At 45.5% G+C, this 21,234-nt stretch overlaps 2 protein-coding genes, 1 long non-coding RNA gene and 1 pseudogene across 4 annotated transcripts; 2 read left to right on the top strand and 2 right to left on the bottom strand.

Annotated features, from left to right (window-relative positions):
- The first annotated feature begins 647 nt into the window (after positions 1–647).
- LOC101772282 lies at positions 648–3,279 on the top strand. Of its 2 annotated transcripts, none has more exons than XR_002677302.1 (6): positions 648–1,078; positions 1,867–1,973; positions 2,052–2,131; positions 2,218–2,538; positions 2,831–2,897; positions 2,992–3,279. It is a non-coding gene; the product is annotated as an uncharacterized LOC101772282 (long non-coding RNA). The 2 variants fall into 2 exon arrangements; XR_001163836.2 differs by having other exon boundaries at positions 1,857–1,973.
- Positions 3,280–7,859: 4,580 nt separating this feature from the next.
- On the top strand, positions 7,860–9,032 carry LOC101777864 (annotated as a pseudogene).
- Positions 9,033–10,822: 1,790 nt separating this feature from the next.
- LOC101771872 (pistil-specific extensin-like protein) lies at positions 10,823–12,460 on the bottom strand. The gene is made up of 3 exons (XM_004965566.3): positions 12,163–12,460; positions 11,314–11,973; positions 10,823–11,050 (listed from the first exon to the last, which is right to left on the bottom strand). Exons 1-3 carry the CDS (start codon positions 12,398–12,400, stop codon positions 11,019–11,021), a joined length of 930 nt encoding a protein of 309 aa, XP_004965623.1. The 5' UTR covers positions 12,401–12,460; the 3' UTR covers positions 10,823–11,018.
- Positions 12,461–18,177: 5,717 nt separating this feature from the next.
- Positions 18,178–19,581, bottom strand: LOC101777451 (protein UNUSUAL FLORAL ORGANS). Its single transcript, XM_012845284.1, has 3 exons — positions 18,866–19,581; positions 18,577–18,775; positions 18,178–18,459 (listed from the first exon to the last, which is right to left on the bottom strand). Exons 1-3 carry the CDS (start codon positions 19,579–19,581, stop codon positions 18,178–18,180), a joined length of 1,197 nt encoding a protein of 398 aa, XP_012700738.1.
- Positions 19,582–21,234: the final 1,653 nt, after the last annotated feature.

Genomic DNA, 21,234 nt, shown 5'->3' with positions numbered 1-21,234 from the left:
GTCAGCATCAGCAGCGCAGACACGCAAGACACAAAGGGTGCGCAGCCACGGCAGCGTCCACCGGAAGGGAGGAAACAAAAATCGCGGCTAGATTTCAAGACCGCGGCACAAGAGGGCTCCAAGAATCGCAGAAATCGAATCTTCGCGTCCGTCGCCTGTGAGCTCCAGGCTTCGAGGTCTGGGAGGTGGGATTTCGCTTGGATTTTCGGGTGGTATAAGTACTGGGAATGACGAGTGTGGAAACCTCAAATTCTGTGGAATTGGGATGGGATCCCGGCGGTGATGGTCCACGGTTTTGGTTCTTCAGATTTTAAGCATACTTTATTAGGACTTGGACAGAAAGCGGACAGAGGGTACGTGTCCTGTTGCACTAGGTGAGAATTGAGATGAATGGGCAGCCAACGAGCCGAGCTGGAGCTCGCCCGCGACCTCAACCTCAAGTTCGACAGAAAGTGAGCCGAACCTGAGATCCGTGCAGATTGCAGAACCCCGGCTGGTCGGCGACGACCGAGTGGGGGGGGGGGGGGCACGGGATCTGTGGAAGGGCAGCCGCCGGTGGGCGCAGGTGGCCGGGCGGCGAGCGAGGAGACGACGAGCAGGAAGGGAGAGATCCGGGGGCAGCGCTGAACTGGGGGACGGAAGGTAGCATAGCACATCAGCAGATGGTCAAACACTCAAACTGACGACGAAGCTTGCAAGCACCATCGATGATCGATCTCTCTGTTGCTGTGCGTCTTCCAGTGGTGTAGAGGCCGATGGCAAGTGATGGATGGAGATGACACGTACGAAATTCTGGGCGGCGCCCAAATTCGTCCGCCGACCGCGAGATTCTGGGCGGCGCAGACCCATCCGGCGAGATGGACGCGGACGGAGGCGATTTTCTGGGCGGCGCGGCGAGGGAGACGGCCGCCGGCCTGGGCGCCGCGCCGATGGAGTCCCCCGCCGGCCTGGCCGCCGCGGAGATGGAAGGGGTGGCCCCCGCCGGCCTGGCAGCCGCGCCGCGGGCGGCACCCGCCGGCCTGGCGATTCGAGCCTGCTGAGGTTTGTTCCTGGATATGCAAGGTCTCCCTTGGGCAAGGTATTCCAAACTGAAATTGTCTCCACATTCAGATGTTTGCACCTCAATTTCTTATGTGGAAGAACTACATAGCGATTGATTCCGTATTAACATGATTAGTGAACTGAGGGGAGCTAATGATACATGGACGCAACACATATTATTTATAGCATGGAGCTTAATGTGCCATAAAATGATGATTTGGTAAATATGCATAGAGCTCTGCTGTTGCTGTAGACCTATAGATTTTCCATTTCAATATGTGATTAAGAATTGTGTTACAATTCATCTTGCGTTTCTGTGGTGACAATAGGATGTTAGAAAAGCATGTACAGTGTGTTAATACCTGGTTGGTGGTAACTCTGCTAGCATTCCTCTGTTTTGGCGATCAGTAGTGATTCCAGATCACGGATTCTTGATTGCTATTTGAATTAATGGATCTGGTAGAGAGAGCATTACTCTCCCAGTTGGTTATGTCTAATTTTTGAGTGAATTGCTACTGTACATTAAGCAGATGATTCGGTAGGTATAATATTTCACGATTGGAACTGGACCTAGAGCAGTCTGGGCTTCTGTTTGGGAGATGCAATATGGATTTCTATTCATTTTCCCTTTTCAATTATTAGGCTCCTTTTAGCTGACGCAGTTGCTGCTTGTGCATCTTCTGAAGAGAAAATTGCATATCTGTCACTTCCTTGAACCCAATCTAGGATTTGCTATTTTAAAAACATGAACTACAAACTTTACCCAAGCCTCTTTGAACTATGAAATACTGGTTTTCTTAAGCAGTTCTTTTCAGTTTGTAATAGGTGGTGGCAGTAACATGTCTGACTTTACCTATGTGGAAAATGTGGCTCATGCCAATATTTGTGCTGAGCAAGCCTTGTGTTCAAATGCAGCTTCTGTTGCTGGGAAGGTACATTTTTACAGATAAAAGTGCTATGTTTCAGTGATATTACTTTTATGGTTAATTCTGTGCACTGAACTTTTACAGCCATTTTTTGTTACCAATGATGAACCTATGGAAACATGGGAGTTTATGAATTGCATAATGGAAGCTATGGGCTGTCAGAGGTATTTCTCCCTCCCTCTTTGCCCCTCTCTACTCTTTGAAGTCAACTCGTGAAGTTAACATGTGATGTTGTTTCTCATCCATTTAGGCCCAGGATTAATCTTCCTGCCAAGATGTTATTGTCTGCGGCCTTGTTCTCCAATATGATTCGTCACAGGCTTCCGGCCTGTTCGCTTCAGCTTATTCAGCCGGCTTATCAGCCATCAAACAGTATTTTCCTCTCACAATAAATCAGCCGTTTTGGCTTTTCAGCCGGCTTATAAGCTGAAGCGAACAGGCCCGAAGTTTTCAAATGTTTTCCACTCCTCTTCTGCATCCAAATACAATATACTTCTTGTCATGCACAAGAACTTTTAACACTTCAAAAGCTAGAAGATTGCTTGGGTACTACCCAATTGTATCATTGGAGGTGAGCTTGTTTTCTTACCATGCTGTATTGCAATCACGAACATTCCCTTTGGTCATCTTTGGTACTCTGCAATCATTCTGCATCTGTATTGCTTAATATATTTCTCATAAAAGACACATGAGGCCTCTACAAAGGCTTTCTGTTTCTTGCAATGCAGATGCTAATAGCTAATACATTTCTACAAATCAATACTACATGATAGGGAGAACGTAGCTGTTTTGTTGTAGGAATGGTACAATTATGAAAAAAGGTTCCTGTGTTAATGATCCATGGTTTCTTCGCTATATTGCAGGTATTTGCATTTTTGTACAGCATCAAGCTATTGTTGAACTTTCAATTCAGATTTCTGATGGGTCTTGGTAAGGGATTATATTTTGCCACTAAGTTGTGCTCAACTGCTCATTTACTGTTGCAGAACAAATTTATCATCGGATTCTCTTCTCCTGTATGCAGTATTGGCATCCTTGTTCATTGTCTTCATAGTCTATGAACAATGCGAGGAAGAAATTGACAGCTTGGTGTCAAATGCTTCTTTCAAAATCAAGTGGCTAATGGACAGAGTAGTCGAACGCATGCCGGCGTCTTTGAAGGCATATATATCCTAGAGCAGACATCCATGAACATGACCTAGTTATGCTTTGTTGCTAGAACACATTTCACATACTTGAAGGTGTTGTTACCATTGCGCTTCTGTCTGTAAATTGGCCTTAGTTCCTTTATGCTAACATGCTTTGTACGCTATTTTACTGTAGCAGCGGAAAAAAAACTCAAAACAACACGAACGGTACTGACGGTCCGGTAGCACGGTAGGTTACTGTAGCACGCGTGGTTACTGTAGCAGCACGAAAATTACTGTAGCAGCAGGAAAAAAATGTAAACAATGCTAAACTCAACCGATCCAACCACCAAGGGCAAAATAGAACATTCCCACCAAAAACTCATATTCCTGAAGCTGGAGCACAACAATATGCCAAACACGTTCAACAACTCCATATTTTTCTGGAGCTGGTGGAGTGGAGCTGCAAAAGTGTGGAGCTGGTGGAGTGGTGCAAAAGTGTGGAGCTGGTGGAGTGGAGCTGATTTCTGAAAGGTGGAGTGCTGCCAAACACCCCCTTAAATCGGCCTCACTGTTGTTATTCGGCCCCAATAGCTCACAGGCTTGGCCCATACGTCCAAACAAAATATACTTGCGACAGCGCAACGCACGAAGTTGAGAACATGCGCAGCGAGGCTTACTGGGATCTCTGGTGACGAGCATGGCGGCGCCGGCGAAGTCGCAGGTCCCGCCGGCGGCCTTGGTGCGCTGCCAGTAGGTGTTGAAGGCGAAGGAGGCGTGCGCCGCCATGCCGCAGTCCGCGCCCGACCCGCACGCGCAGTCCATCGCCGCCTGCACCCCTGCACCACGGCGCTCGCCACCGTCGGGTTCGCCACGCACCAGCAAAGGTCGGTTTATGTATAGGCTGTGCATGTGTACGTTTGCAAACTGCCTGCGTGCAGCTGTTCTTTAATTTAGCCTCCTCCTCCACGTCCACCTGCACCTCCAGCAATTCCGGCTGCCACGATCCAGATGGTAAACATTCGGTCTCATGTTCCCGTTGTTTTGGATCTCGTTCGTCAATTCCAACTACGCGCAGTGGCGTCCGTTCTTCAAGACCGTGTTCACCAAATTCGGGTCTTCGTCACCACATCGACAGCCCGATTCCTTTACGCTTGTTGCGTGGAAGCTACGGCCCCAAGTACAGCTTTCCCCGAAGGCTGAAGTGTCCTCCCTACCTAGCACTCCCTCCGTCCTAAATTATAGATTGTTTTGACTCTTCTAATTCTGTATGCATCTAAATATAGTGTATATCTAGATACATATAAACACTTATGAATCTAGAAAAGTCAAAATATTGTATAATTTGAAACAGAGGGAGTAAGTCGAATTGTCGAAAGTCAAAAGCTCAACCGATATTATCCGAGGACCAGTGTCATCTTGCACACTCAGCATCCACTTCAAAGTTACCACACCCATGATTCCACACACACCACCACAAAGTCACAACCACCACAGCTCGTTTCCGTCACTAAGGAGTTGCGTGATTATGTTGTTGATGGGGAAGCTTTGCACATTTCTGGTGTGAGCCATTCTGGTTTGGTCTTGTCCTGATTCCATTGAAATATCCACCGGACTTGAGAGGATCTAGAGGTTGTGTTTCCGAACTTGATTTCGTTTCTTTCCAAGATGGTAAACGTGTTCCCCCCTCTCTTCTGAATGAGCGGATCTACGTGATCTTGGTTTTTTCTGCTCTAACTGTTACAACCCAATTCACTCTTCTTGTGTTTTGGTTAGACGATTAACCCAAACAATCCAGATACTAGACTAGCTCTGCAAAAACATAGCTCAAAGCGCGTGGCGTCGAATTCAGCTGCCACCACACAAATTTCACTTACGTCGACCAAATCCGGCCGCCACCACGCAAATCCAACCGGAATCAACCACGAATCTGGCCGCCGCGACCATATTGGATTTGGGAGAGGGGAAGGGTGGTGATGGGAGGGAGTAAAGGGAGGAAAACAGACCACGGCGGCAGCGCTAGTGGAGTGACTCAAAAGTTTTGCTTGTCTTCCTTACTTCTCAATTTGATCTCACCAGCTCGCCCCTCACTATTTTTTATCTGCCCTGATCACTTTACACTCATAAACCTCCTAGAGTAATTGATTCTAGCTCTTGTTCGAAGGGTACAGTTATAAGTGATTACAAATGGAATGGGAAGCTAGCATGGGCAGTCTTGTCTTGGAGCGCATTCTCCTGGATGCAAATGTAGAGCCAACGAATATGCCAATACTATTTCTAAAAGCCATCACTAATAATTTCGATGATGGTCTAAAAATTGGCAGAGGTGGATTTGTAGTTGTGTATAAGGTATGGCTGACTCTCAACTACCCTTAAACTTGGCTCCACCTGATCCTAAACTTGTTTGCTGACAAGGCCTCATTGTAACTGCAGGGAATACTTTAGAATGGGATAGTGGCTATGAAGAAGTTATCCCAAACCCATACATGAGAATGAATTCAACCAAGAGGTTGGTTGTCTGATGAGGTTGAAGCACCAAAATATAGTACGATTCCTAGGATACCGTGCTGATACACAAGGGAAAATGCGGAGTTGTCATGGCAAGATGGTTATGGCAGATGTAAGACAAAGGTTGCTCTGCTTTGAATTTCTGCCAAACGGAGGTCTCAATCAGTACATCACTGGTATGTTTCTTTCTACCTTGTTTATATGGGAAAAACCATAAACCCCAATAACTCATGAGGATTTTGTACCCTGTCAATTTTTCTATGTTATACAACATGCAAACAATGATAATAAGTAAAATGCACAGTTTGTCCTTAAAACTTGTATTACGATATTATATAGGTCCCTTAACTTACCATGTTTAATAATTTGGATTGGCACCATGGGACAGTTTAAGGGCCACCTACTTGATCATCATCCTATGCGCTGCTATGCAACATGGAGCATTCTGACCCCGTTTTAATCAACCTGGTACTCCACCATGCACAATTTCTAGCCACCTGCACAATTTCTAGTCGGTCCATCACCCAAAACTCAACTGTAGTTGGAATCTTTAGTTTCTCTGGTGCTAGTGCTCTTTCAATCTTAGACATTCTGTTTCATTGGTGACAGTAAACCGAGCTCAGAATGCCCTTAGCTTGACATTTGCCCTTGTAACCACACCCTTCCTAAAGAAAATCCGCTCCCCACTTTGCAGATGCATCTCAAGGACTTGAGTGGAGCACGCACTACAAAATAATCAAGGGAATTTGTGAGGGTTTGCATTACCTTCACTAGAATAATATTGTTCATCGAGATACCAAACCTTCAAATATATTGCTTACTTATGAAATGGTGCCAAAAATTGCTGATTTTGGTCTCTCAAGGTGTTTTGATGAAAATCAAACCCATGCTATGACTTCAAAACTGTTTGGATCACGATAAGCTAGCTAAGCACTTTGGAATATTTTTTTTCCCAACTACAAGTTATAAATTAGGTTGCATTCATTTTTCTCTTAAATTGCTCATCCCATAATATTTTCCGTGTAGGGGATATTTGCCACCAGAATTCTATAACGGAGTAATCACATTAAAGTTAGACATATACAATCTCGGTATTATAATCCTAGAGATATTGACCGGATAAAAGGGTACACTGAGATTGATTACGTAAGATCGATCGAATGACAGTTTCATGACTATTCTTTGATAAAAACTACTTGGTGTAAAAGTACTCCAAAAGAAAATAACTGACAGATACATTCACATCCACGCGATCTGGTTGTTTGCACTATACAAGTACAACTATGAGCCTAAACCTTACGGCTATCTGGTTGATAATCTGTAGTTTGCTACACATTTTTTTGCAATTAAAATTAAACCTGCAATTACATTTCAACTTTAATAGCTCTAATTAATTGACATTGATATATATAATCTGGCCCCACAAAATAAACATTATATATCTTTCTCTATTTTCTCAAAGAATAAGACAATTTGTTTAGGGGTTTTCCTTTGTTCTAGTTTGTCTGACTGAAGGATTATTCCGCTACCTTGAATAATGCTAGTAAATAAATCAGGAAAATAGAAACAAAAAAAGGCATAAAATTGATGGTCGTTGCTTAAGTTACTATCTGGAAGTATAAAATGTTTTCCTGTTAAATCTCATTATTTCTCTTTTGAGGATATTGAATATCATTATTTTGATAGAATGTGGAATCCAGGTAACCTAGATTAAATGTGTTTACTTTACTATTTGGGCAATTTCTTGCTACTTTGATACCTATATTGACTTTATGTGCACATAACACTGAATATGTTCATATGTACGACATACTTTAATTTCCATGTCTTTGAGAAATCTTAACCTGTGATTGCAAGGTACTCAAAAGTTGAAGTGACAATTTCAAAAGTTTACTAGGAGATACAAGGTTGGAACAGGTAAGGGTATGTGCTAAGATAGGCACAGAGTGCATAGACTCTAATCCAGCGAAAAGACCAACTACATGGCGTATAATTGAGATGCTTAATGAAATGGAAATTACATACTGTCACATCAAAACTAACCTGAGTTCTTTAGTGGCAACACATGTAAGTTACTCATGGCACATGTGACATGCCACATGGCGCACTCCCCACTAGCATAATTTTTGAAGCTTGTGTGTAACAATAATTATTTCACTTTCATTACTTTGAATTGGTGGATGAAGCATTGTTAATTGTTCAGGAGGCAAAAGAGGGGTCTACTGGCCTGCAGCAAGAGAAACGGCAAAGGGAAATGATGGAGGATCTTTATTTCAGAAAAAAGAAATGGAGGGAGGATACACAAATCATTGCGAAGTTGTTCTTAACTAGGTGTGCTGAAGCATTAATTGAGAAGAGGGTAGGAGATTTCCATAAGCTTGTTCATGAAGCTCGTGGAGTAGTTACAATTACTGGGGAACCAATCCAGCGTTTAGGTGTTTACCTTCTTGATGGTTTGGTTGCTAGAGATGGAAACTTGGGTCCAAACGCATCTCAGCTCATGTACCTTCACAGCATGTGCAGTGTGCTGTCGGGTGAACTTCTCTCCTTTATGGAGATTTTATACAATATGTATCCATTCTTGTTCAAGTTTGGGTATATGGCTGCTAATGGGGTGATTGCAAAGGCACTCAGAAATGAGGACAACATCCACATAATTGATTTTCGGATTGATCAAGAGACACAATGGATACAACTGGTAAAGGCGTTTGCTGCAAGACCTGGGGATCCACCACATGTGCGGATCACTGGAATAGATGATGCAGTGTCAGAGTACGCTCGTGGTGAAGGTCTTGAACTTGTAGGGAAGATGTTGACAAGTATGGCTGAGGAATTCTAAGTACCTCTAGAGTTTTCTCCACTACCTATCTATGCCACTGAAGTTACAAAAGAAATGCTTGAGATTAGGCCTGGTGAAGCACTTGTTGTTAACTTCAATGTCCAGCTGCACTGCGTTCCATATGAGAGTGTGGATATTAACAACCCACAGGACAGGTTACTCTGAATGGTTAAAGGGCTGTCCTCAGAGGTGATCACATTGGTGGAACATGAGTTAAACACCAACAGTGCACCTTTCTTGATAAGGTTTAGTGAGACCATGGACTATTACTCGGCCATGTTTAATCCAATCAACGCGATCCTGCCACGGAACTCCAATGAGAGAATAAACGTAGAGCTGGGTAAGGACATTGTGAACATCATTGCCTGTGAAGGAGAGGATAGGGTGTTGCGGCATGAGCCCCTGGCCAAATGGAAATCAAGGCTGACCATGGCTGGCTTCACGCCTCACCCGCTGAGCTCATGTGTGAACTCGGTGGTGCGAAAGCTTCTTGCGTCCTACTCTGATAAATACACCTTGGAGGAGAGGGGTGGCGCATTGCTTCTCGGTTGGAAGAATAGGAAGTTGATATCTGCCTCTGCATGGCACTAGAAATAAGTTCAGAGATGAGCCAAAAAAATATCATTTCTTATATATCTAGTACTACTGTTATTTTTACTCTTTTTTTCTTAATCTGTACTATACTAATTTGGCCATTACTATTATACATTTGCATTTAGATATACTGATAAATTTGTAATATCGTAGAAGCATTTCTAGTGGTAAATCTAACAGTACAGTTTTCATATAACAAATCTGAGAGCATGGGATGCTTTGCTGATTATCATTCTTTCACAGATGCAGATCTTCTCTGCTAGTGCCCCATTCCTCCGAGCTAAGGAATGACGTGATTTGGTATAATAAATCTTGCTGTGATTCTAGGGACTCTCTTCAATGTTCGTAGCCTCGTAAAACGTGGTCTTGCCTGGTTATAGTGCTATCGTTATCCATTGTTGACGTAATATAAACAAGAGTTTCTTGGACATGCTTTGTCAATAGTCCACACAACGTAATTTCAGATAACTTGTAGTTGTACTGTCTATTTGAAGTTATGTGAAATTTATTAGTTGGAAACATTCACTAATCTTAAATCACTAGCTTTGAATAAGGGTCTACCCGAAAAGTATGAAATGCGAAAGAATTGAAATAAATGTGGACCTTTCAGATTGCAAAAAACCTAATGTTAGTTCCAGGGAAACATTTCTGATTCCTGCAATGCTACATAGTGCACTCCAAACACACACAATTCATTGTTCCAAACACGTGTTTGCATTTTTTTTACCAGTAATAAAGGAGGATTTTGGATTTCTGATCATAGTGTGAAAAGGAAGGGAACATATACCCAATATGATTCTTAGGAGAGTTAATTGCACCTACCATACAACAACTTATCAGGTGAGTGCAAATTGATCCAACAACTTGTAAAATGCTCAATCTAGTACAATAACTTGCCAGGTGGGTGTAGATTGGTCCAACAACTTGTAAAATGCTTAATTTAGTGCAATAATTAATTGGTGTACCTACAGTCCAAACGTTACAATGAGAACGTAATAAGCAAAGTAGATGGGCATGTGAATTTTATTCCAATGAATAATTCTTATTTTTTGTCAACAAAAGTCGTGATCATGACATGTCTGTTGCTTCTCAAATGTGTACATAACTTATTTGTTCATGAGTTAAAACTGAATAAAATTTTAAAATTACACCATTGGTATTACTGAAATACTAAAGTCCACAAGAGAGATTCTATAACCTTAAGTTTCTTCTGCACTTATGCTCATGTATTCAACAACTGTAGAGAAGCATGTATGTTTCTAGCTTCGCTTAGTTTTACTTTCTATACAAGTACATGTGGCTTTAAAAAATATTTACGCCAAGGTATTGGTAGTATATGTTAATATATTGTTTTTTTAGCTGAACAAAAATGCATAATCAAAATGTAAAACATTGAGGGTGAACTTATCAATATTGAATATGAAATTAAATATTTCTAATTAAAAATAAATTATTGTATAAAAATAATTAATACAAAGACATAACATTAATTTCGTAAACAGCGAATGTTTTAATCCTTGCTAAATATGTTACCCTTGCGACACAAATATCAATAGTCAAATTGCTCAATAACTTATTCTTATGTGAGTATCCTCTGGTCCAACATTTGCGAATATGTTTATTGTTACAACATTTGCACTATGGATGCACCGATTTGCAAATTTATTGCACTAATTTGAGCATTTTATAAGTTCTTGTACCAATCTGCATCCACATGTCAAGTTATTATACTAGATTGAGCATTCTACAAGTTGTTGAACCAATTTGCACCACCTGACAAGTTGTTGTATGGTAAGTGCAATTTACTCTTCTTCGGAGGAAACGTTTGGTAATAGTCTTACATCAATCCAGGTCCTTTCTTCTTACAAAACAGCACGAATACATAGCAAACGTTCATGCACATGACATTACAGGTAGATTCACATGGAAACGTATTTGCAACAAGGATGTAGATAAAAAATGTCCCTGACAAAACCCGCACATTCACATGGAAACGTATTTGCAACCTTCATAACCTGCAGAAACAGAACAGAGCGCACATAAATTTCTACAGAAACGATTGAAAGTATTTAAAAAAAATTGCGAACGGAAAAAAAAACACGATCAACTATTCATATGCATGTGAATGGGCCTCACTGTTCTTGGGCCCAAATAGTTCACAGGCTCCACCCATACTTTCCCAAACAAAATATCAAAGGCTTGCAACAGCGCAACGTGCACACGCACACCGCGATGCATGTGAAGTTGTGCACGTGCACGGTGACTCGGTGAGGCTTACTGGGATCTCTGGTGACGAGCATGGCGGTGCCGGCGAAGTCGCAGGTCCCGCCGGTGGCCTTGGTGCGCTGCCAGTAGCTGTTGAAGGCGTAGGACGCGTGCGAAGTCAGCGTGTCCGGCAGGTAGCACGGCCCGCCGGGCGCCGCCATGCCGCAGTCCGCGCCCGACCCGCACGCGTAGTCCATCGCCGTCTGCACCACGGCGCTCGCCACCTTCGGGTTCGCCACGCACCACATCCCCCGCCGCACCGCCTGCCCCGGCGGGGGCGCCGGGAACGCCACCGGCGGCATGAACAGCGGCTGCGGCGGAGCGCTGCTGCCCGGCGCGACGATGGATGGCGAGCCCGCCGGCGGGGACGCGCCGGGCATCGGCGGCGGGCTGATGCCCGGCGCGATGGACGGAGAGACGGCTGACGGTGACGGGGGCGCGCCGGGCGGGCTCGCCACCGGCGGCAACGGGGCTGGCATGGCAGGCTTTGCGGGGGGAGGGTACACGCAGTAGGGAGGTGGCGGCGGAACGGCATCGGCATCGGCTGCTGGAGTTGATGGGCCGCCGCCGCCGATGACGTCTTTGTACGGTGGCAACGACGGCGAATTCACGAGGTTGGGGAACGAGTACTCCTTTGTCCTTGACGCGTCACCTGCCCAATCTGTTGCCGAAGCTAGCATGCATGATGACGACAAAGAAAATTAGAAAGCAGCTTTCGCTAGTGAAATACTACTACATATGTGATCAGGAACAACATGTAATTAACGATCGTTTGAAATGCGGGAATTCATTTCACCAAAACAACAAACATGTATGCAAAATGCAAAGTGCAATTGTGGAGCGTGGAGCATTTTGCTATTACCATATTGCACGAAGATGATGAGTGCTAGGATGAAAATGAAGCAGTTCTTGAGCATGGTTAGCCCCATGAGGAGTTTGCCAGAAAATGTGGGCTCCTGAAGAGGATGCATGGGAGTGTTATAGTATAGGGTGCTGGAAAGTGATGGGGGAACAGACGAACAGTATGGATTGGGCAGGCAAAGGGGAGGCAGCAAGAATTCACCAGCTGCAAAGCTGCATGAGAATGATTTTTTAAACATTTATTTGGATGCGCTTCATCATTTCCAAAATGTTTAGTAGTTCTTTCTACTATTGATTCGGTGCGGCCAGCCTTCGTTCAGGACTTGGATTCCCGCCTTCCCGGCCTTTTCTCCAGGTGAAGTTTTGGCACCTGTGCTTGCGTGGTCAAAGAGAAATTCAAGAAACAGGAAATTGAAAAGGGAAAAAGAAAGCTCTGATCTTGTATGAGCTGTACCGGTCTTTTCCGTTGCTTTGGTTCCACTCCAGCAGAGGCAACTAGCTGATCGGTGCCTTGTTTATGCGTACATGCATGCACAGTGACGCACAGTGTTTTGAGTATGCTCCCTGGGACTGCTTTAAGTTGCAGTCGATACTACGGGCTCAGTCGATACTACGATTTGGTAGGGCTGCGGCTTCTGCAAAAATAGTTCTGGCTATGGTTTTCTCTGGTAGAGCTGAAGATATTTTAAAAATATTTGATTCTGCTTTTTCATAAATGGATGAAACATGTCAATTGTTCAATACGCTCTTGTCTGTTGACTTGTACATATGAGTTTATATTTGCTCTCAATTTATAATATGATTTCATATAAAAAGTCAATGAATAATAATTATAGATTAACATATTTATTTGTGATTTTATAGGAAAAATGGAAAAAAAATATGAATGTATAGATTATCCCATACCATTATTTTGAACGCATCATTTTCTTCCTTGTTAATTAATCCGCCTCTGTTCTTTTTCTTTTTAACGCATACGGAGTGCCAGCATTTCTTTTCTGCCACAAGTTTCAACCTTATCATCCGCCCTTTTCTTTCCCTTTTCTTTCCCGTCTCTTCCGTCTCGCCATACATCTCCTGATCTTTTTCCTCTCCCCCGCTGCATGTCGCTTGATCCGGCCCTGCTGCACTACTCTAGTATCACACGCTGCTCTAGCCTCGTACTCCGCTCCCTCGTTGTCTCGCTCTGACCTCGCCGCGCCGCATATCCACCGAACCGAACCTGCCTCGCCGTCTCGCTTCGACCCCGCCACACCATTCCATCTCCGCCGTGGCGGTCCCACCCCATCTCCACCATGCCGGTGCCTAGCTGTGCGCACCGGCTCCGGCGCCGCCCTTCGCCACCGTGTGCTCCGCCTCTGCTGGTGCCTGGCCGGCGGCCCCTTCTTTTGCTGTGCCGCATCGAGCTGTGTGGGTTGGGAGGTTGGGTGGCATTTTTTGTGAAAATTAGGCCAATTTCAGGAATATTTTGGTACAATCAATGCAAAGGGAGGGGAGGAGCCGTGGGGAGCCACACTTTTTTCGGCTCCCTGCGTGCGTGCAGTTCATTTTCTAGGTGGCTTTCGCCTAGCTTGAGCCCTGGAGCACTTTTCCTTTTAGGTGTTTGGTGGTACAGCTTCGCGGAAGCCGTCGGAGAAGCTCTTCTTAGAGCCGTGCAGTGCCAAATGCAGCCGGAACCGTGACCTGTTTGTTTATGTGGAGGAAGTTGGGAACTGTTGGATATAGATAGGTCTTCAGGACTCCAGGTTTCATTTTCTCTGGGTTGTTAACTTTACCCAAAACTTGTCATAAATCAACTACAACAGTCTATGCAAGGCAGTTTTGGTTCATCTAATCACAATAAGTGAAACAAAAATCATCCAAAGGAGTGGAACCCAAACTACATATCCATTGGGTATCCAACCACTTACATCCCAAATATGTTTGTAAAGAAACGGTAATCATGAACAAAAATTAGCAAACTAATTACTCACAAGTCAAGCATCTTATATGTTAAAATATGTATGCGAACACCGTCATGTATGAACAAATTGTCAACCCAGAGCATGTAGAAGTCTTGGCATTTATGTTTGCTTATCCAAGAATGACTGTCTGATTGAAAGAAATCATCAAATGTGTATGCGACATAGCATAAATTTCTTTTGCACTGTATCAAGATTCAAGAATAAATTTCCTCAAAGAGTAAAATGCACCAGAGGTCCATCAATTTGTAAGGAGGTGTCATTTAGGTCCACGAACTCCGAAAGTACATTTTTGGATCTATAAACTTGTTAAGTCGTTCAACGCAGGTCCATCATCTTCTCTCTCATCCATCTCATCTTCTCTCTCCTTCTAGCATTTTATCGAACATGTTGACAGCGGCGGCACAGAGCTCTTCATCTGCTTCACCTCTCGCCTCTCCTCCGCATCCGTTGCCGTCAGCGCTCAAGACATTCCGCTCCTGCGACGGCTGCTCGCTCTGCTCACCGTCTCGGTCGGGTGGGGCCAGCAAGTGAAGGGTGCTCTCCGCCGATTTACACGGTGGCAAGAAGCGGTGTTAGCGTGCACCGGTTGGGGCAGCTGGCTGTGCGGTGTTGCTGTGGCGAGGTGGCTCTAGCGATCCAGGAGGAGGACGGCAACGACGACGTCGGCAAGCGAGCCGCCATTGTGCCGGTTGAGGAGATGATGGTGTTGGAAGGAGGACGGAGCGCCGGCGACGGATGCGGCAGAGAGGCAAGGGTGAAACGGATGAAGAGTTACGTGCCGCCACTGCAGTCGACATGTTCGATGAAATGCCAGAAGGAGAGAAAGGAAGATGGGAGGGAAGAGAGAACATGCCAGTCACCGTACCATCTCAATGCTAGATGCCTATACGGAGGAGTATGGACTTGTGGTGAACTACTTAATAAGTTTATGAAAAAAATGCACTTTAGGAGTTCGTGGACCTAACTGACGTCTCCTTGCAAGTTAATGACCTCCTTTTACATTTTACTCTTCCTAAAAAAAATTCAAGAACAAATGATGATCTCAACTTGGGAACAATAATCACCGCAAAAAAAAATTCCATGCGCTTCATATCTCGGATTCAAATAGGAGCACAATCTTCAATTTTTCTGTATAGGGTAGACAATAGTCAATGTACTGCATCTACAATTCACACTTTCAGTTTAGCATCTGTCACTCAGTGTTTGGTTTGAAAGACATGGGCTGAAGGAATTTTGTGAAAATTTTCACATGCTAAAAATATTTACTTTTTTTTTGAAAAGGAGCTAAAAAATTCTAGTTTGCAAGAAGCCCTCATAGCATTCGTACATCTGTTGACATGTTAGTAAATTTCGAAAGGTACAGTCTACTTGAAGTGAAGTGAAAAGAAAACTCTAGCTACACAACAGTGCTAGCCTCCTAGGCTCCTAGTCATGCTAGGGCTCCTCTGCCTTGTCTTTGCTCAGGCAGGCCAGGCCTCTGCAGGCTGCAGGCGACCCCTGCGCACACGTATGTACTGCTCCATCCATCTCTGATCTCTTTTGCGCGCGCGCCCGGCCGAAGCAGGAAGGAAAGGAATCTAGCCGCAGCAGCAAACCGGGCCGGCGGCCGGCCGAGAGGGATTTGGATTTCCGTGGGCATTGGCAGGCTGCGTGATCCAGCCAACAAGTACTGTTCCCACCTGCATACGCTACAGTACTTAACTCTTGTGCATTCCCCATAAGAGATTCCTCCGTTCTACTGTACATTGCCAAAAATAGTACCACTGTACACATGCAGTTCCATATATTTGAGGGGGTGTTTGGCAGGGAGGGGCTAAATTTTAGCCCCTGTCACATCGGATGTTTGGACACTAATTAGGAGTATTAAACATAGTCTAATTACAAAACTAATTGCACAACCCCTAGGCTAAATCGCGAGACGAATCTATTAAGCCTAATTAGTCCATGATTTGACAATGTGGTGCTACAGTAACCATTCCCTAATGATGGATTAATTAGGCTTAATAGATTCGTCTCGCGATTTAGCCTATGGGTTCTGCTATTAGTTTTTTAATTAGCTCATATTTAGTCCTCCTAATTAGCATCTGAACGTGTGATGTGACAGGGCTAAAGTTTAGCCCCTGACATCCAAACGCCCCCTGATCTTTGTTACATATGCTTTCAGAGATTTTGAAGATAATTAAGGTGGATGTGTGTGTTAATTGGGACACATGGAATACAATGATTTTCAGATTTCATTAGAGAACAAATTAACTATATGTGAGGGGAACTAGCTAGCAGAGAGATCGTATGATTTTGGGGAAGTCCTGAACATTCTGATACAGCATGATTTCTGAAACTAATAAAGAGGAACTTGGAATTGCTTCAAACTTCAAATGTTTTTTCACCAGGCCTTTTGCTGGCAAAGAGAAAACCAGAGAGATCATATTAAAATTTAAGGAGTATTTAGCATACAAAAGATGAGAAATCCTGACAGTTCATGGGATGTTCCAAAGCATGGATGGATACACACTACCCAAACCAAACCAAAACTCTTAAGAATTATCTGATTTGAACTTAGCTCGCCAGAATTAACCTGTCCAAATCAATTCCCAGTCTCTTTATGACATTTCGTTCTTGAATTTTATAGCCACTCCCAGAAGATTTACAATCTACGCTGAGAGCAAATATTTTTTATGGTTGAAAGAAGATAAGTGTTTTTGTCTCCAAAATTATTCTAGATCAAACACAAAATAGAAGTACATGGTTACTGAATTCTGAGATGTGATTTAACTAATCTCAGCATCTTGCACACACATGTCATGGCATTGGCACCTGATGATGTATAGATCACATCATCTTTGGTCTATCTATATGTTGCTGGGAAGTGCATCTCAAGAGAACAGCCTAGCATATATAGCTTCCTAGTATGCATATACTATGAATGAACCTTCACATCTATCAGAACGACATTATCAGAAAACATGTATAACCTTCGTCAGATGATCTCATGAAAAGACACAGAAAATAAGAATGGAGTGTAGCTCCAGCAGATTAAGGGCCTGTTTGGCAACCAAGTGTTAAAATTTAACACTTGTCACATCGGATGTTTGGATGCTAATTAGGAGTATTAAATATAGGCTAATTACAAAACTAATTGCACAGATGAAGTGTAATTCACGAGACGAATCTATTAAGCCTAATTAGTCCATGATTTGACAATGTGGTGCTACAGTAACCAATTGCTAATGATGGATTAATTAGGCTTAATAGATTCGTCTCGCGGATTAGCACAGGGTTCTGCAATTAGTTTTATAATTAGCTCATATTTAGTTCTCCTAATTAGCATCCGAACATCCGATGTGACACTGTTAAAGTTTAACACCTCGTATCCAAACACCCCCTAATTGGCACATAGACCACAAGCTAGTTTCATATTGGACAAAAAAAAACCATCCAAGCCAGAATCTGCAGACAAGACTTCACCCGATTGCAAGGTCCATTTTAGGCCGTGTTTAGTTGGGGAATTTGGGAGGTGCCAAATTACTGTTACAGCACTGTAGCACACTGTAGCGTTTCGTTTGTATTTGTGAATTATTGTCCAAATATTGACTAATTAGGCTCAAAAGATTCGTCTCGCAAAGTACAACAAAACTGTGCAATTAATTTTTAATTTCATCTACATTTAGTACTCCATGCATGTACCGCAAGTTTGATGTGATGGGGAATCTTCTTTTTGTATAGTGTCAAAGTTGGGAGTTGGAAGTAACTAAACATGGCCTTAGATTGCAAACACTTATGCAGAAAGCAAGTTGCAAATAATAAAATTACTAATTCTCATACATAAATCATGCAATACCACAGATTTACCACTAACAAGGAATATCAAAGCATGTGACACCTCGCTACTAAGCTTACCAGTTACTAGAATGCTCTCTAGAAAGAAACACCCAAATCCATGGCGTCCATCTGAGGATGCAGAGGCTTCATCATGATTTCAATTATCTAGAAAATGCATATGATGGTGCCATTGATCAAAACATGCGGCCACATACGCGCGCAGGAGCACAAAACTAGCCCTGCATTCCATGCAAGGCCGCCGGAGCCGTGGCGTCCAGGAGGCCGATGGCCGGCGTCGCCAGGCGGGGCTCGTAGGCGAACACCCTGAACCCCACGCCGCCGGCGCCGGCGCCGATCCCCCCGACGTACGGGTACGGGCACGGCGGCGCCCACCGCCACTCGTCGTGGCGCGAATCGAACACGAGCACGGGGCTCGCCGGCGCGCGGGGCGCCAGCACCACGAAGTCGCCGTGCGCGGCGCACTCGAACCCGCGCCCGGCCTCGGCCGCCATGAACTGCGCGTGCACGTCGGGCGGCATCCGCGCCACCTCCGTCCACGCGCCGCCGCCGCCGCCGCCGCCGCTGCCGCCTGCTCCTCCGTGATGACCGCCGCGCAGCGTCCAGACGCGCACGCTCCGCGGAACGCTGAGGCGGCTCTTCTCGACGGCCGCAACCAGCGCCACCCTCGCCTCGCGCTCCCTCCCGCCGCCGAGCTCCACGAGCGCCGGCGACCGCAGGAACCTCCTCATCGGCGGCTGCACCTTGCTCCAGAAGTTGGCCGCCACGTCGAACACAAGCACCGCGAACGGCGACGAGCTCATGCAGTAGAACCTGCAGCAACATCCAGTAGAACTTGCATGCAATCAGTTCATGTCGTGTTCAACAAATTGTGAGCACATGTGCGCTCGCTTCAGGATTTACCTTCCGGAGGCGAAGGCCATGCCGGCGCGGGGGTCGAGGGAGGAGAGGCGGGGGAGGAGGGAGCTCGGGGCCCAGAAGCCGGAGGGCGGGACGGAGGCGGCGTCGGCGACGAAGGTGTCGGCGGAGATGTTCTTGACGGCGAAGGGGGACACGAGATCGTCCCCGGCCACGACGGCGATGAAGGAGGTGGGACCGGCGGCGAGGCCGACGGTGGGGGAGAGGCGCGCGTTGGGGCAGAGCGGCAGCGGCGCGAGGAGGCGCGTGATGGGGTTAGCGAGGAGCAGCGTCTTGTGGCCGGACGCGTCGGACAGGAACGCGAGCAGGCCCGCCGACGCGGCCGCCGGGGAGAAGGCCGCCTGCCCGGCGCCCGGCGCCGGCAGCGGCAGCGGGAGGCGGGACCAGGAGGGCGCCCGCCTGGTGGGGTCGAGGAGGAGGAGGTGCCCCGGCGCGGAGGGAACGGCGAAGGCGAAGAAGGGAAGGTGCGGGGAGAGGAGGAGGTGGGAGTGGAGGAACGGCGAGGAGTAGAGGAGGCCGTAGAAGCGGCGGCAGGCTGCGCGGAGGCGGAGGAAGGACGGCGTCGGGAGGCACGCCAGCACGCGGTCCACCAGCGGCTGCGGCAGCCGGCGCCACACGCGGGGGTCCATCTCCTCCGGCTCCGACGAGGACGACGACGACGGGTGGAGGCGCGGCAGGTGGTGAGGAGCCTGCTGCATCATGCTGCCCTGCCCTACGCTCTACACAATCTTCTGCTGGGTGATCGGATCGGATTGGATCGGAGTACGTGGGAGATCGAGGCAGCTGCAAGCCTGCTGCAGGTGTGAAGCAGTGGAAGTAGCTGGAGAGGGCAAGGTTGATATGCAGCAGGATATGCTGAGGGATTTCATGTGAGCCCTGCAAAGGTTGCAGCTTGCAGCCAAACGGACACGGAAGCTGGTTTGGAACGGAATCGCATATGATCGAGAATTTGAGATCCCAATCTTAAGCAAACTGCAAACGGAGAAATGTTGGGGTGAAGTGTGATAGCTTGGCCGGGTAGGCAGTCATAGGCCTTGCAAGCTTTTGTCGTCCTGTCATTCTATGCAGACATGTACACATACAGGCATCGTCAAGATGTTGGCAGCAGTAGCAGGGCAGAGACAGATGGTGGGCAAACATTAATTTTGCTCTGGAGGTTTTGAATCCATTCATGTGTTGCTGAAATCCAAGAAACGGTTGCGAGAACGTTACAGCCAGTGTCTCCTGTCTCGTATTCAATTTTATCTATGACTATGAAGTTGCATGCCGGTGTTTCTCAGCGTATCTTTGTGAATTGTGATGATCTCAAGATCAGTAACCCATATACTACTACCAAGCAGACATGACCCTCTAATCCTAATCCAGTAATCCAGCTCTCTTCTACTAAACATTCTGCTCTAATCCATCCTGCCCTTTTAAAGAATCCACCATTGACGTCCTGTCTTAATCTTAGTTTGGACCTTGGGCTGGCTCTTTTCTAGCTAATTGAACCATCTCAGCCCTTGGGCTGTTTCTGTTGGAAGCATGATGCATTGCATTGCAGTGCTATTTTGACATGATAAATAACAGAGATAACCTTCTTACATGTAATTCAACAAAATATAGGATATCAGTTGAGCATCACCACCTAGCTAGGTCACCATACCCTATCCTAGTATCCTCCTCCTCGGCAGGCGGTAAGAGCCAAGAGGAGCGGAGACATATCCATCTAGTAGACATGCTATATACATTTAATTTAGGCTGGAAACAATTTTGAGTTCATCCTCCCCGTTTGTAGTGATGATAGATCGATCGATTTTGGTCCGGTGATTTCCTCCATGGCGGTGTGTGAATGACAGTGGGTTTCATATTCATGGTGTCGGATTTTTGATGTTCATGGGTGTGATGTTTGGTGATTCAGTCGTGTTTGGCAGTGGATCAGATTCTGTGGCATGATACAGAGCAAGCAGATGAGAGATGATTGGTCTAGCGTTTGTAGCGGTTTTTTTTGGTATGAGATTGCATCGACGGATGATCGAGTAGGAGCAAATCACGTATGAGCCTGGGGCACACCTGCAGATGTTTCTTAAGTGAAGCTAGTTTCTTTTTTTGCGGGAATTTCTTAAGTGAAGTTATGGTTCCATTTCGGGCTGGGGTCTCCAAAAGCCATCGATTGGGGTTTGATCTTGTTTAGCTCTCTGAATTTTCTTTTTTCTACCTGTGACGATATTGATGTTGATGGGGACTAGCAAGGAGTAGCCATGGATATGGACTTGTGGTGGTTCAGGAAAAAGACCTTGTTGGATTTTTATCGTAATTAGTTTTAATGGGGGTCTTATCTGCAAATGTTAGGGTGGTTTTTCTTAATATGTATC

Source organism: Setaria italica, chromosome IV (assembly GCF_000263155.2).
Source record: "Setaria italica strain Yugu1 chromosome IV, Setaria_italica_v2.0, whole genome shotgun sequence".
NCBI classification, from domain to species: domain Eukaryota; kingdom Viridiplantae; phylum Streptophyta; class Magnoliopsida; order Poales; family Poaceae; genus Setaria; species Setaria italica.
Note: the sequence above shows the minus strand (reverse complement) of the source record. Positions and strands in the feature narration are given on the sequence as shown.